The sequence below is a fragment of the Carassius carassius genome, chromosome 26, assembly GCF_963082965.1.
Source record: "Carassius carassius chromosome 26, fCarCar2.1, whole genome shotgun sequence".
NCBI classification, from domain to species: domain Eukaryota; kingdom Metazoa; phylum Chordata; class Actinopteri; order Cypriniformes; family Cyprinidae; genus Carassius; species Carassius carassius.
In genome coordinates this window covers 28428259-28444813 of record NC_081780.1, presented here as the reverse complement: position 1 = coordinate 28444813, position 16555 = coordinate 28428259, and the positions used below count along the sequence as shown (strand labels likewise).

At 40.0% G+C, this 16555-nt stretch overlaps 2 protein-coding genes across 3 annotated transcripts in view; one reads left to right on the top strand and one right to left on the bottom strand.

Moving 5' to 3' along the window:
* The window catches only part of LOC132106068 (gastrula zinc finger protein XlCGF8.2DB-like), a 133439-nt gene that overhangs the window by 59518 nt on the left and 57366 nt on the right, over nucleotides 1-16555 (top strand). The window lies entirely within an intron of this gene.
* The window catches only part of LOC132106053 (gastrula zinc finger protein XlCGF57.1-like), a 42154-nt gene that overhangs the window by 9289 nt on the left and 16310 nt on the right, over nucleotides 1-16555 (bottom strand). The window contains exon 2 of one of the 2 annotated variants that reach the window (XM_059511669.1): nucleotides 1792-2103. In XM_059511669.1, the coding sequence (XP_059367652.1) occupies nucleotides 1792-2035 (244 nt within the window). In that variant the 5' untranslated portion in view covers nucleotides 2036-2103. Of the gene's footprint in view, nucleotides 1-1791; nucleotides 2104-13616; nucleotides 15045-16555 lie in introns of those variants that run through there. The other variant, XM_059511668.1, reaches the window with a different exon arrangement.

The window sequence follows — 16555 nt, the reverse complement described above, 5'->3', positions numbered from 1 at the left end:
ATTTTCTTTTATTTTTTATTAACTACCCGAATCGATTAAACATGTTCAAGCTAAAACTGTAGCAAAATTATAATTTAAATTTACTTTTTTCTCTAAATGCATTTAAGCTTACAGGTAGGATTTTCATTGCTATACCATATAATTATAGCAAAATGCAGTGAAAATTTCAGAATGCATTCTGAGCCAAATGTACAGCAAAAAGGTAGCAGAATGGTCATTTAAATTTCTTATTTTTCTTAAACGCATTGACACTTGCACTAAAGAGGTTTGAATTGTATTTTCATTTAATATCCTGAGCTCAGTGTAGACTAGTAGCCCTCAACCTGTCAATCATTTTATCAAGGCGGGGCTCAGCAACAAGACACACACAGTAGGTCAATATTCATCATTAACCAAATGCTTTTCACCTTCCTCAAACACTTTACACTCCGAATGATGCACATAAGCAAACGAACCAGTTTACTTGCCACCTCACACCGTTGCTATACCAGACACGATAGTTGTGTCACATCCAGTGTAGACAGCATCGCTGGTTATCATGGATCCAATACAGTTGTTTGTTGCACCGTTCGCGTCCGGTATAGACACGGTGTTGATTTCTTCTCTTCTCCCAAGTGTCGTTTATGCCTTAAAGGGTTAGTTCAGCCAAATTTTAAAATTATGTCATTAATAACTTACCCTTATGTTGTTCCAAACCCGTAAGACCTCCGTTTCTAACTTCTAACTGACCCTCTGATGTCACATTGACTACTTTGATGATGTTTATTTATGGTGTGATCTGCTGCAGAAGTCAGCAAAATTATGCTCCGGAAATATGACAAAATAAGATAAAGAGAAGGATCAGTTTGCCTGCAGTGTGAACGTAGCCTTGGTCTGTTTACACTCCGGTTGATGCCCATGATCATATAGAAAACACTGCTACCCTGCCCCAGATGACACTTAAACAGTCAGAAATAGACATCTGTCAACAGAACATGCCACAGCCAAAGTAAGATAACTTAATATTAACAATCACAGGCATCAATCGTGGTGTCCGGTGGCTGTAAACAGTGAGAGCTCTTGTGGCAGGCACATGGCATTTAGGTGCCATGGAACACATGCTATATTACGGATTAAAAGAGAGGAAAAAATATGATGTAAGGTGGTAAATAAGTGTATAATTTGATTACATGCATCACTTGGCGTGCAGACACTGAGATGTGCAACACACCTGCAATGCTTAGGTGCTCAGGGATATGTGATCTATTAAAGGAGAAAAATAAGGTATGGTAGCAAATAAGTAAGTGTAAGTAAGAATTGCACTGCACTGTCTGCTTAGCTGCTAGTTGGAATCCAGATATCCAGCTATTGGCGGGAATAACATAACTTATTACTGGAGCTACGCAATTGAAGATCCTAATTAGCACATTACTATTGTCTATATTAATATATAAGCTAGTTTTAATTAAATACATAACACAAATCACATTAAAAATTAATTAACGAAGAATTTAAAAGTACATTTTTTAATATAAAATATACGAATTTCCATTGATTTGACTGGATGGGCAAGCTGTCAATCAAGGTGGGCCAGCCGTAGCTCTGCCTCTACATGATGTCATAACACATGCCCAATATAAAAGCAGGATCTTCACAGCTGCATTTGAAGACTGTTAGTATTTGTCTACTCCTGTGATCTTAATATGTCTGTGACATTCTTCATAAATATTCATTCATTCATTCATTTCTGTAGAGCTGGACATTTTAATAAGGATCAAATTAGTGAGTTCAGCTTTGAGAATGAAAACCAACCTGTTTGTTCCTCAGTATCTTCATGTTTGACTCTGAATGTTTCTTCACTCTCCTCTTTAATAAACTCCATCTTTGCTTGTTCCTCAGTATCTTCATGTTTGACTCTGAATATTTCTTCAGTCTTCATGTCTTCACTCTCTTTTTTAATAAACTCCATCTTTGTTTGCTCCTCAGTATCTTCATGTTTGACTCTGAAAGCTTCGTCAATCTTCATGTCTTCATTCTCCTCTTTAATAAATGCCATCTTTATAACAGTGTCACGTGGATCTCAGTTGATTCAGAAGTCGTTTTTCTCTGTGTTTGGACACTGTCCTGTTTAAGAAGAAAATAAAGTAAATTACTCTCAAAAATAAATGGAAACTAAATCTCTAGATGCGTCTCAATCAGCTCCCTAGTTTAGTAGTCGGTCAGAGTGATAGAGCATGTACTAAGAGACAGCGGAACTCACTGATGTCTTCAGAGACATTTTCAACATCTCACTTAGGCTGTTGTCCCCACATGCTTCAAAGTTACCACAACCATTCCAGTCCCTAAGAAGCAGTCTCCATCCTGCTTCCTCTATTCCTCTAACCTCTATTCTCATGAAGTGCTTTAAATGGCTAGTCATGCACCATATCAAGTCTGCCCTCCCACCTCCCTGGACCCCTTCCAGTTTGCATATCGGTCCAACCGGTCGACCGATGATGCCATCGCAACTGCCGTCCACTCAGCATTCACACATATGGACAAAATGCTGTTCATAGACTTCAGTTCAGCATTCAACACAATCATCCCTCATGCTCATTTACAAACTGGTCCAGCTGGGTCTCAACCCTCCGCTGTGCAACTGGCTGTTGGACTTTCTGACTGGAAGACCTCAGGCAGTACGGGTCGGCAGCAACACATCCAGCACCATCACACTGAACACTGGGGCCCCCCAAGGATATGTGCTGAGCCCCCTCCTCTTCACTCTACTGACCCACGATTGCACACCGTCACACAACTCCAACCTCTTCATTAAGTTTGCGGATGACATGACTGTGGTGGGTCTCATTAGCAACAAAGATGAGACAAACTACAGGAGCGAGGTGAGCCGCCTGGCCGGGTGGTGCAGTGAAAAACAATCTCTCTCTGAACGTGGAGAAGACGAAGGAGATTGTTGTAGACTTCAGGAGAGCACACACTCGGCATGTTCCTCTGACCATAAATGGTGCAACTGTGGAGAGAGTGAGCAGCACCAAGTTCCTGGGTGTGCACATCACAGTGTCTCTACTTCCTCTGCAAACTGAGGAGAGCCAGAGCCCTGCCCCCATCATGTGCACCTGCTTAAAGACCATTCAACGCATAGTGAGAGCAGCCGAGAAGATCATTGGTGTCTCTCTCCCCTCCCTCCAGGACATTTACAAAACCCTTCTCACCTGTAAAGCTCTCTTCATCGCAGGTAGACATGTACAGGTATTTGATAATGTGATATATCATGGTAATTAATATGCACGATATTGTTATCGTTGGCCCTTCTAAATACAGTGAATAATTATATTACAAATTATTCAGAATTATAATTAATATTATTATTAAACAACACATTAAAATATTAAAGCAGTACATGTAAAAAATAAAAAAAGAAATAAAAAAAAAGAATTAAAAAATGCACCACTGATCTATATATGACTGGATCGCTCATCGCGTTCTAAACTGCCAACAGACAGTGAAGCCACTGGAAGTGTTCGATCCGCCATCTTACTAATCCCTACCAGCAGAGAGCACCATTGAGTTACATTCAAACCGCTGACCTAAAATAACTAAATTTGAAGCAAATCATTAGTTTTTATGTTATGTGTATGTAAATTAATGTTTACTTCAGATGTTATCTGCAGTGTTTACGGCCTTTTGGGGCAGGATAAGTAATGTATTTAAATCGTTTAGGTGGGTGTGTCTGCTGCGCACTGACGACACCGGTAACTGATCAAACACAAAATATAGCCTTTTTCTCTATGAACATAATTATTCAGGAATTATTAAACATGAACGTATTAGTATCAGAAATGGATTTGAATATATTACAATGAATAATACAATAGCGTCTGATAGTATTGCTCTATACTGAAATTAAAAGCTTAACTTACTATCTTGGATATTAAGCATTTAAATGTCTAAATCCATACTGTATATAGTCAGTTATTTCTCTGAATAAGTTATGATGTTTATATTTTTAATGTCCTGATTGAGCAACATCTATTTCAGACTCTCCAAGATCGACAAATATGTTTATTAACGTTTCCATGTAAAATGTTGTATGCTAATTAATTAATTTAACCACCGTTTAAATCATTACCTGCTTCAAAATGAATTCTGTTAAAATCATTGTTGAAACATTTGCGCTTAGCGTAAAATGACAAATAAAAACCATTAATAAATGTACAAGGTAAATAAAGGTATACGTGTATACAAAGCATAAATCTTCAGATTTCAGAATGAGTACTTTGTCGTTTGTTTAAAGTCTGCGTCAACCGGAAGTTGCAAAATGACTTTTCTCCGGTGTTGTGACGCATTTCAGAGAGAAACGGAATACTAAATGAGGAATAATAGTGGGCGTGTCTTTATTTTCCAATTAGCACCTGATTGGATCTGTGTGTATTGTGTGTGTGAGAGAGAGAAAGTCTGTATGTCTGTACAGATATTTCACAAACCCCATTTTGTGTTCGGTCCAATTTTTGAAGCATTCGCGCGTGAAGGGTTGGAGCACATCCGTGACCTCTCTGTTATCGTTCGAGCATTCAGGCCATCTGGACCGTAACGAGGGAATTTTAGGGAATGGGAAAAGTGTTTTGTGAGTGCCACAACTAAAAATGCAATGTCAAAGCTCGCAAACACACAGGCAGCCTGTCTACTGTCAGTTGGAGGGGCATGGTTAAGGATGCTAAGCAGACACCCAAACCGTCAAACCTACGTCATCAGGGAAGGTCCTCCAATGCTGAGGGGAGGGGCATTTTCAGATTTTGAATTAAAGATTACGAAGCCAAAAATTTTTTTGTGTGGATTGACTTGCATGGATGAATTGTTCACCTCAAAACTATCAGTTTAGGCAAACAAAGTAAATATTGTCAATTTTGATTTCAGTTGGACTTAGAAAATACTTTGCAAAAAAGTGACATACTTTGCAAAAAGCGTGGGAATTGTCAATGCTGCTTCGTGATATGAAATTAAATTTAGTTTTTTTTACCGTAGCACCACCTGAGATTTCTAATGCCATTTTTAGTGACGATTCAAATTCCCTGTCTATTTGCGCGGATTTCAACTGCTCAACAGAGCTGTAGGTTGAGGTCACAAATGGGTTCAAAATTGTATGATATATCTATTTTGTGAGTAGGATGCATTTCACACAAAATCTGGCAACTGGACAACCTTGGAATGATGTATTGATGTGATTATTCATATAACGAGGTAGGGCCATACAAATTATGGGAGTTTTCTGGGAGAAATAACAAAACTGGACGGGGGCGGGAGATGGGTGTGAAATACAGGAGACTCCCGAGAAAAACGGGAGTGTTGACAGGTATGATTGTAATAATGTACAAAAGATACTTCAGATTTATGAATGCTGACTTGTTAGGTGTGGTTTTTCTCATTAAAACTCGTACAATTTCCTATCAATTCAATAGAACGTTTATGCACACTAAAGATTACCAAGATAGTGGTGTGGCGACTTCACTTTCATGACGTAATGAGCAATCCAGTTCTATATTATCCACCTTTATCCTGATGTAATAATCTCTCACCCATAGACGGAAAGGGAGTGTGGTCTGTTACGAGGGTGAAGTGGCGGCCGAGGAGGTAATACCTGAGATCCAGGATTGCCCACTTGATGGCCAACGCTTCCCTCTGCACTGTGGCGTACCGTTGTTCCGCAGGGGTCAGCTTTCAGCTTATGAACATCACCGGGTGTTCCTCACCGCCGTGGCCCTGTGATAGGACGGCTCCCAACCCGGTGTCGGATGCATCCGTCTACAGCAGGAAGGGGCAGTTGAAGTCGGGGGCTTGGAGGACCGGTTCCGTCCTGAGGGCTGCCTTTATCTGGTGGAACGCTGCTTCCGTCTCGGGGGTCCACGGGACCTTCTCCGGCTGCACCTTCCTGGTCAGTCTCCGAGTGGATGATGACGTCGTCGAGGTAGGCCGCCGCATATGCCTGATGCGGCAGGAGGAGGACGTCCATTAACCGTTGGAAGGTGGCCGGGGCCCCGTGTAGGCTGAAGGGAAGGACCCGGTACTGCCAGTGGCCACTTGGGGTAGAGAAGGCCGTCTTCGGTTTGGCCTGTTCCGTTAAGGCAGTGGTTCTCAACCCGCAGCCCGTCACGAATTCAAAAGCGGTCCACCATATGCTGAACACTATAATAATAACAAAACTTAGTTTTACAATTCATTTCATTTTTTACATTAATTAAAAAAATGTAGGCTACTAAAGAAATATAAAATATAGCCTAATGTTTTTATGTGAAATTATTTAGTTTTTCATAAATTATTTTCAGACATGAGCAGACTATTTCGTTTTTCATAAATTATTTTCAGACATGAACAAACTTACATAACATTATGAACACATAGGCTACAAGCGCGCACTTTGGCAGAATTCAATTCAAATAGTCATCAACAGCCATTAGTTCGTTAAAATTGAGCATCAGAAATGACAAATTTGTTTTTAAGGGAGAAAAAAAGAAATGTGGAGAATGCCAGCGAATGTACACAAAAGAATAGTCGCAGTATTAATTGTGAAGGATGATTTTCGGTTTTCCCCGCAACTCGAAGAAGTTCAAGCAAATGGAAACCATATACTACGCAGCAATCATCCTTAATTGAAGAAATGTTGCAAAACATCTCTGGAGAGAACCTCATATTATTAAATTTGAAATTGCTTTCCAAATTTGGATCAACATAGGCTAAATTTGTGAACGCACATTTTCTGCAATGTCGCGTGTCAAGTCACGCTCCCGTGCGCATCTTACAGACTGCATCTTAAAGCCACTGTTATACTTTCTGCGTCTGCGATACCGCTAAGTAGGCATGACATAAATATCGCCATCGGAGAGCATGTGCCGAGGCTCTGAGCAGACGACCGCGCGGACATGTGCGCGTGGTAAGTAGTCTTCAAAAGCACAATTGCACATGTTCAGGCAGTGTGAAGAAGCCCATTGCCAATCGAACCTGTGCAATCCGTCAATAGAGAATATAAAGGCAGCGATGTGCAATAATTCTGGGCAATTGTTTGTTCACATGTTTGTTGCAGAGCGGACCATCAGCATGCGCTTTCGGAAGTATAAATTGAAGTCTGCATCTGGATTGCTCATGTGGAAAGTATAACACGGGATTTACAACCGCAACTTCTTTGTGCTATTACTACATCGAGCCGAATTTCACAAAATTGCTCAGCTTCCGACAACATAAGGTGTTCTATTTATGGGGAGTAAAATTGTTTCTTTATTTCAATGAATATAAATCGATTAGAAATCATAATATTTAGGCTATAATATTATAAATCAAGTTGGTTTGTATTTTTGACGTAATATGTAAATTACAGGCGTGCGCCTGCGAGACTTGCACTTGGAAAAAAAGGTTGAGAACCACTGTGTTAAGGGGACCTGCCAGTAGCCCTTGGTGAGGTCGAGAGTGGAGATGAACCGGGCTCTTCCCAAATGGTCCAACAGCTCGTCGACGCGGGGCATTGGGTAACAATCAAACTCGGTGACTTCGTTCAGGCGGCAGAAGTCGTCAAAGAAGCGGAGGGTGCCGTCGGGCTTCGGAACCATGACGATGGGGCTGGACCATGGGCTGCGTGATGGTTCAATCACCCCTAACCTCAGCATCTCCTGTACCTCGTCCTCGATGGCGTGTCACCGAGCCTCCGGGACACGGTAGGGCCACTGCTGGACGATGGTTCCCGGTGGTGTGCGGACGTCGTGCTCCAAGACGTGGGTCCGCCCAGGCTGGGGGGAGAACACATCTGGAAACTGACTGACTAGGTGTTGCAGCTCCGACTTCTGGGCGGCGGAGAGTTGGGGATCCATATCAACCACCACGGGAGTCAAGCTGGTGTAGGCCGAGAGCTGGGGCCCTGTCCCGACCCAGCGCTTCAGAAGATTGACGTGGTAGAGCTGATCCTCCTTCCTTTCTACCTGGTTGCCGCACACGGTACGTGATGGGACCGACCTTTTCCGTGACTGTATAGGGAGCTTGCTAGGTGGCCAAGAACTTGCAGGCAGCTGTGGGCACCAGCACCAGGACGTGGTTTCCTCCCTGGAACTCCCGTGGTTGGGCCGCCCGGTTGTAATGTCCCCCGGCCAGCAACCAGTGTTGGGCCAGGCGGGAGAGGCTAGTGGCTTGAGCCCGTAGTTCTCCTGCGTGGCCACGGTCTCAAACATCTGGAGATACACCGTTACGTCATCGTGTGCTGTCATCCTGGGTAGTAGCCAGCTTATGTTCGGTTTCCTGCCGGGAGGCCATGTGCTCCATAATTTGCTGCTGGTGGATGCTCATCTCGGAGAGGTGCTTCAACAGCTCTTCCATCGTTGGGGGAGGAGTGCCACCTGGGGAACCAGAGAAAATACGTGAAGCAAGGATCATGGGGGAAATAAACCCCAAAAACAATCCAAACCAGTCCAATAGTAGAACGCCGTGTGGGGAGGGGTCGTCGGTGTCCTCTTCACTGTCCTGCCTGCATTCTCCACCAGTGTGGTGGGGTGAAGTAGGACACAACTCAAGGATGAAGGTAAGTTCCCCGAAGGGTGGATTTTATTAAGGAAAATGGTGGTGAAATGGCATTGTCGTGAGGCGGCTTGGTGCTCGGCTTCCTTGTTATGGGTGCGCTGGTGCAGTGAAAGTGAAAGTGACATGACATACAGCCAAGTATGGTGACCCATACTCGGAATTCGTGCTTTTAACCCATCCAAAGTGCACACACACAGAGAAGTGAACACACACACACACACACTGTGAACACACACCCGGAGCAGTAGGCAGCCATTTATGCTGCGGCGCCGGGGGAGCAGTTGGGGGTTCAGTGCCTTGCTCAAGGGCACCTAAGTCGTGGTATTGAAGTTGGAGAGAGAACTGTACATGCACTCCCCCCACCTACAATATCTGCCGGCCCGAGACTCGAACTCATAACCTTTCGATTGTGAGTTTGACTCTCCAACCATTAGGCCACGACTTCCCCCACGTGTGGGTCCGTGCTCTCCCATGGGCGTTGGGGCTGGCGGTCACACGCTGCTCTCTGCGGGCACAACGAAAGAAAGGGTTAGCCGAATCTTGCGGAATGATCAGCAGTTGATGGGGTGCAAGTGTGGCCGCTCAGCCCGTGATGAGCAGGTGCAGGTGTGCCTGCTCAGTTTCCAGGGGGATGCTGATGAGAGCTCGGGACACGTTTCACAATATATATATATATATATATAATTTATAACCTTGCCATTAAATTACATAAATCTATTTGTGTTTCAACAGAGGGAGTGACGCAAATTTGACATCTTTCACTCTTGTGATTAATCAATCTCTAATTCATTAATTCCCCCTCTTTTAGAAAGTCGTTGAAAAACTTTAATTAATTTTGTTTTTCTTTTGCTATTGGGGCAAATGAGAACACAAAAATATATATTTGCTGCCGTTTTCATTAATTTCTACAGATCTATGATGACTTTCACTTCCGAGAGCCCCAGAAATGTGAAAACGGTAAACAAATAATAAAAAATTTGTCAATGTTTGCATGATTTTTGTCAGTTCCCTGCAGAGTTAAGAATTTTGGATGAAAAATGTCCTAAATAATTTATCTTTGCATAAAGGGTCTGTTTTCTCCAGGAGGCCAACTAAAGCCTAACCCTGTGTATACAGGTGCATCTCAATAAATTAGAATGTCATGGAAAAGTTCATTTATTTCAGTAATTCAACTCAAATTGTGAAACTCATGTATTAAATAAACTACTTCAGTCTGTGAGCATTGATTTTAAGTATTTGGTTCATTTAATTGTGATGATTTTGGCTCACATTTAACAAAAATCCACCAATTCACTTTATCACAAAATTAAATACATCATAAGACCAAAACAAAAAAACATGTTTAGTGAATTGTTGGCCTTCTGGGAAGTATGTTCATTTACTGTTCATGTACTCAATACTTGGTAGGGGCCAGTGATGCGCGGGTCAATGTATTAATAACCCGCACCCGACCGACATTTTCAACTAACCCAACCGCAACTCGGACCGCAAAAAAAGGAAAAGAAAATATTGTACCCAACCCTCTTCCTGACCCTCATTTTTTATATGTAGTAAATGCTCACCATATCGTCATTGGGCCATAGATGTAGGAACTAGGCAAAAAAAAAAAAACTAAAAAAACAAACAAACAAAAATCCTTAATATATTCAAATTTTTTCAAGAATTATAAAAAAAAAAAATCGTCAATAATCTCATAATTTGTTCTAAAATAGTCTAATCTGGCTATGTCTATTTTGATGTTTCTGTTCCGCAGACAGTGAGGCTCGGGTTTGGTCCGATCAGAGCTCGTGAGCGGAGAGCGCATTTCTCCATATATTAACGCTCCGCTCGCTCATTCCGTGGGGTCTCGCTAAACCCAGAATGGCCTGCTGGTTCCAAAATATGCAAGGAGATATTTAATTTGTTTAGTAAAAAACTGGTGTTTTCTGTGTCGCTGCAAAGATGAAGTTGACGATGCGGACTCGCCATGCCAGAGAGAAATGCACATTTCATATGGATTACATAATCAGAGAGTAGCCTACTTATTTTGGTTTTAATATTTTCGTTTAAAAGTAGACATTTCAAGCTTTCTGTAATATATAGCCTATATTTCTCAAATCTGTGAGGCACAAGCTGAGTTTCGGCGCCCTCCAGGTCACATGCAAGTTATCGTGCCGGCACCTCATTACACTGTCTGCTATTTATTTGCTTCTAATTTATAAAATACGGGCAATTGATTGATAAAACATTGATCAAAATTAAGATACAATTTATACAAAAAGAAAATCTTTATCTTATCAATCTGATTGTCTGCAAAAAAAAACATTTATTGTTATTATTATCATCATTTTAATTATTATTAATGTTGAAAAGAGCTGAGAATATTTGTTCAGGTTTATTAGGGGGGGTAAATTGAAAGAACATCATTATTACATTTGTTACAGTTACATTTATTTGTTACATTTATATTATTTACATCAAGCTTTTGAATGGTATAGTGTTGTATATTGTTATTGAAACTTCATAATGTTTCATTTGATTATACATTTAGTCAGGAATTATATTTTGGAAAAAGTCTAACTAATAAAATGTTTACAAATTATGTGAAAACTAGTACAAGTATATAAATAAATAAAAAGAGACTTACTCATGTTTATGATCTCTGCTGAATAAAGCACTTCATCCTTTTTTTCTGAGGAAATCCATTTCTCAAATCCTCAACCACATCACATCTTTTCGGGGTTAATTATGTCTTATTCCTCTCATCACGAAGCAAACAGTAAAATAAAAAAACTTGAAGAACAGTCTGGCTGCTTTTTCTTCTGTGTGGCCGTATTCAAGCTGCGCGCTTCAGTTTGAATCTGAATAGCACGTTCAGCGCGGGGGCGTGGTCACATTAGATATAATGAAGGGAGACGTGAAAAACGGACATCACGTTGTTTTCATATGGATTACTTTATCACAGAATATCTGTTTTTGGCAGCATTTGTTTAGTTAAAAAAAGCTTTCTATAGATATCTCTCTCATGTCTCTTTGTTGAGTATTCACAGAGTTACAGTTAATTTTAATTACGTGTTTGTAAATGAAGATCAGCGCAGACAAAGGCTGCAGACAGCACACCTTGTTTGTTATCTTTATTTTATAAGTGCACAAAGTTCTGTTGTTATTATGTCTGTATCCAAAAAAGTAGACCCTTTACAGATTCGATTGATGTATTGCTCTTATCTGTATGATCAAAACTGAAAGTGTAATTTAAGTTCTTTTCGGGGTTATCAGGAGAAAATTACTCATAACGCGTATACGCGTTAATCGACTCCAATGGGTTAAAAAGAGTTTTCTATAAAACAAAAATTAATGAATTCATCAAAATCATGTTTTGTCAAAATCATGTTTTACCAAAAACAGCTTCTTTACCTTTTCTCGTGCCGCTTCCATCTCTACATGCAGACTGAGCTTGTGCGTCATCTTTGCGCCAGTTATTCAGCCAATAAAGTGTAGACCTATGTATTTCAAAATTATGTCTAGTACTATATTAATTACAAAGGTTTAATCGGCATCTTTATTTCAAACGACCCGACCGACCGCGACCCGAATATCATTAGAAATATTTTTGGATGACTCGTAACCGCGAACATTCCGTGTGTGTGTGTGTAGCTAATTAATTTGTAATATAGTTTTATACACCACAACTACCTTTATTTATTTTTTATGAAATACAGCAAGAAATAAGTGTCACTCAGTGCGTGAAGTCAAAAAACTGGTTAGAGCCAGCTGACGTTTAAAAAAAGAAGAAGAAAAAAATCTCCGACAGGCAGAGACGCAACGCGAGTCGCATTCTACCAAGCGCCACGTCTAAACAAACCCCACGTTTACTAAAACTCTACTGGTTAATAAGTACTACAAACCAAGTTAAAAAACAAACCTGAAGCTGAAGAACACCTAAACGTTAACGGAAAAGACCCGCGAACCTGAGTGACTGAGGGAGAGACAGAGAGAGAGAGCGCTGTTCTCTTCTCAGTGATCTGTGTATGAGTGAGCACTGAGCAGAGTGTGACACAGCAACACAATAAATCTGTATGTGTGTAGGGGAGGGGCACTGTGACTAGCCTATCACAGAATGCAGACACGGTCAGCAACCCAATGAGAATTTTTATTTAATCCGAGCACAGATATTGACTCGTGTTACTCGTATAATACTTGTACTGGGCAAAAGTGCTTTATCCGTACCGGATACTCGTTTAAGCAGAGTATCCGGCTCAACTCTACTATAGATATTAAACAGTTCAAGCATGTTTAAACATTAAACCTAGATGAATGTGCGCTGTATCCAATAGTTTTGCAGAGAGTGCTAGCTAAAGCGCATTCTGCAGGATATGGGAGATGCCAGCACAATCACTTGCATTTTTTTCAGTGGATATGCCGTCATTTTTGCTCATAAAGGAAAGAGTAATGCATCATTCATAACTGTAAAGGGTCTGTTTATTTGTGTGCTTTCACAATATCAACAAAACATTATGCTTTTATAAAATAAATAAAATAATCATGATGCGCTTTCTGCCATCTGGTCTTGAACAGGAGTGCTTCACAATAATGAACTGAAACTCAGTGAATACATGCCTCACAGACATGACAAATATATCTATAGAAAGCTTTAAATGACAACTTAACCAAATAATAATTAAAAAACTAATTTCATTATAATCATAATCCATAAAGATACACTTCTCTCTAAAGGCCAAACGCCAGTGCACTGATTCGTCAAACCTCCTTTCCTGCAGTCTGTTTTCTTACTTTCTAACTATTTTGTAGTCAGTAACAAATATACTTAGGGGAAATGTATTGGAGTAAAAGTATACATTTTAATTAGAAAATGTCGTGGAGTAAAAGTTGCCTGAAATAGAAAAACTCAAGTAAACTACAGATACTCCCAAAAATACTTAAGTATGGTACTACTTTACTTAAGTATTTTACTTCAATACATTACACCACTGCTTGTTATACCCCCCGTTAATCTTTTAATTACATTATAGCTGTGGTGTGAATGTAGCCTAGATTTCACACAGAATTTTTTATTGCAATATTCTTTAACCAAAGACACAAGCCTCACATTTGCTGACTTTTCACATGTATGTTTATTTGGTTTTCTTACATTGACCGCAATTAAATAGTCTTCCAGAAAGAATGCACAAATGATTGTAGAAATTGCTCCTTTTTCTAAAACACTTGTAATTCGGAAAACTGCAATTTATTTCCAGAATGTGTTTTCAAATGTCGTTTCATGCTGCCTTGACTTCTGAAACTCTTCTCACACTGAGGACACTTGTAAGGTCTCTCTCCTGTGTGAATCATCATGTGAGACTTTAGGGTTCTTTTAGCACTGAAACTGTTTCCACACTGTTCGCAGGTGAAAGGTTTCTCTCCAGTGTGAGTTCTCAAGTGATCTTTGAGGTGTCCTCCTTTTGAGCAACTCTTTCCACAGTGATGGCACATGAAAGGTTTTTCTCCAATGTGAATTTTAACATGATCCTGAAGGTGATTTGTGTCAGTGAAACTCCTTTCACACTGATGACATTTAAAACTTTTCTCTCTTGAGTGAATACTGATGTGATAGTTAAGGTTGTCTTTGTATCTGAAACTCCTGCCGCACTGATCACATGTGAATGGATTCTCTCCAGTGTGACTTCTTATGTGAGCCTGTAGGTTTCTTTTAAGGGTGAAACTCTTTCCACACTGAGGGCAGGTGAAAGGCTTCTCTCCAGTGTGAAGTCTAATGTGACCAATAAGGAAACTTTTCTGTGTAAAACTCCTTCCACACTGAACACATATGAAAGGCCTCTCTCCGGTGTGAATCCTCATGTGAATCTTAAGGTGTCCTTTACGTGTGAAACTCTTCCCACACAGTTTGCAGGTGTAAGGTCTCTCTCCAGTGTGAACTCTCATGTGAGCTTTAAGGAATTTTTTCTCAGTAAAAGTCTTTTCACACTGAGGACATATTAATGACTTCTTTTCAGTGTGAGTTTTCATGTGAGTCTTAAAATATCCTTTTAATGAGAAACTCTTCCCACACAGTTTGCAGGTGCAAGGTTTCTCTCCCGTGTGACGTTTTATGTGGGCATTAAGGTAATGTTTTTGTTTGAAACTCTTTCCACACAGTTTGCAGGTGTATGGTTTCTCTCCAGTGTGATTTCTCATGTGGACATTAAAGAGTTGTTTCCGTGTAAAACTCTTTCCACACTGAGGGCATATTAACGGTTTCTTTTCAATGTGAAATTTCATGTGCATTGTAAGGCTTCCTTTCTGATTGAAAATTTGTCCACACTGTTGGCAGGTAAAAGGTTTCTCTCCAGTGTGAATTCTAATGTTGGAATGAAAGTTTGTACTTTGTGTTTTTTGAGCTTTTTTGGTCGAGGAAGTGATTTCAGTTTGTGAGTAACTAATCGATTCTTCTTCAGTTTTGAAATCATGTTGTTTTTCACTTTGATATTTCTCTTTAATTTTATTCAGTTCTTGATTCTCCTCTTTAAGTGCCATCAGGTCTGCAGTGAAAAGAGACAAATAAAAGTGAATAGTTTGTACTTAATATTCGCATTATATTTGAATTTAAAAGGCATAATTTCAGTTAGGGGGAAAAAGCTTTTGGCTTTTCTCCTGAGGCCACAGAGAGCTAAATTTCTTCAAAGCAATAAAATAATGACTATCTTTGGAAAAAAAAGTGCATAATGTTTAAAATCATGTTTAATTAAGTAATGCATGTACGTATAGTCAGGGGTGCACATAAGTGGTCCGCAGGTCCGCATGCCCGACCAAAATAAAAAATGCGTTATATAAATATGTTTTATATATACACGTTATATTTTCTATATACGTTTTATTTTCAACCTGAATGTATAAATCTACGCTATGCCATGACAATGCAAAACTGTGACATTCATCCACTGACGCTCTTTAATCAGCAGCAGTGCTAAATCCGGAAGAGCGTATACTTACTTGCCGGCAACCCGCAAAAATAAAACTGCCTTTTATTTTTATAATATTAAATTTTTTTTATAATATTAAATATGTTTTTCCGGTTCTCACACTGTGCTCCCATAGGAGCGCAGTCTGGGTGTTGGTTTTTTTCTCCTCTCTTTCCCAGTCTACTGTATTTCGTTGCCTTGTGCCCACATGTGCAATGACAAAGTTGAATCTAATCTAATCTAAAATTTCTTAAAGATGGAACCCAGGGGCAGCATATACAGTGAGAAAATTAAAGGGCCTAAAATGGACCCCTGGGGAACACAGCAAGACAAGGGAACTGGCCGAGAAGAGACACTTCCAATGCTCACTCAGTACTTAAGTCCAATAGGACTAGTATCGCACATGAGCCAGAATCTAGAAGTTGCAGCAGATCATTACTGACTTTCAACAGTGCGGTTTCCGTACTGTGTAGCGATCTAAAACCGATGTATTAGACAAGTTAACAAATTCATTTAGTTGGGAAAAGACAACTCTCTCTAAAAGTTTTGAGATAAAAGGTAGCTTTGAAATGGGTTGGTAGTTGTTGAGAATAGAGGGGTCAAGATTTGGTTTCTTAAGCAGGGGGTGGACCACTGCATGTTTAAAACTAGATGGGACCACTCCATTTGCTTAGGAGCTATTGATGATAGATAATACAGCCAGACTTAAGGTTGCAAACACTTCCTTAAAAAGGCGAGGAGGGATCACATCCAACTCATAGCTTGAGGACTTAGTATAAGCAACAATATTAGCAGGCTCAACTGAGGACACAGGGTGAAAACAAGTTAGCAAATCAGTTGTGAAATCATTCAAAAGAGTCTCATAAGATGATGGTTTAATTGTAGCCTTAATATCCAATATTTTGTTTACAAAAAAATTCAACACTCTCACAACTTTCCAAAGATGGTTCCAGGGAGGTAGATGGAAGAGGATTTAGTATTGAATTTATTGTCTTAAACAACATCTATGGTCGGTTTGCGTTTTCATTGATAAGATTAGAAAGAAATACAGATTTTGCCTCTTTGACGGTCTTCTGGTATCTAGTTAAACA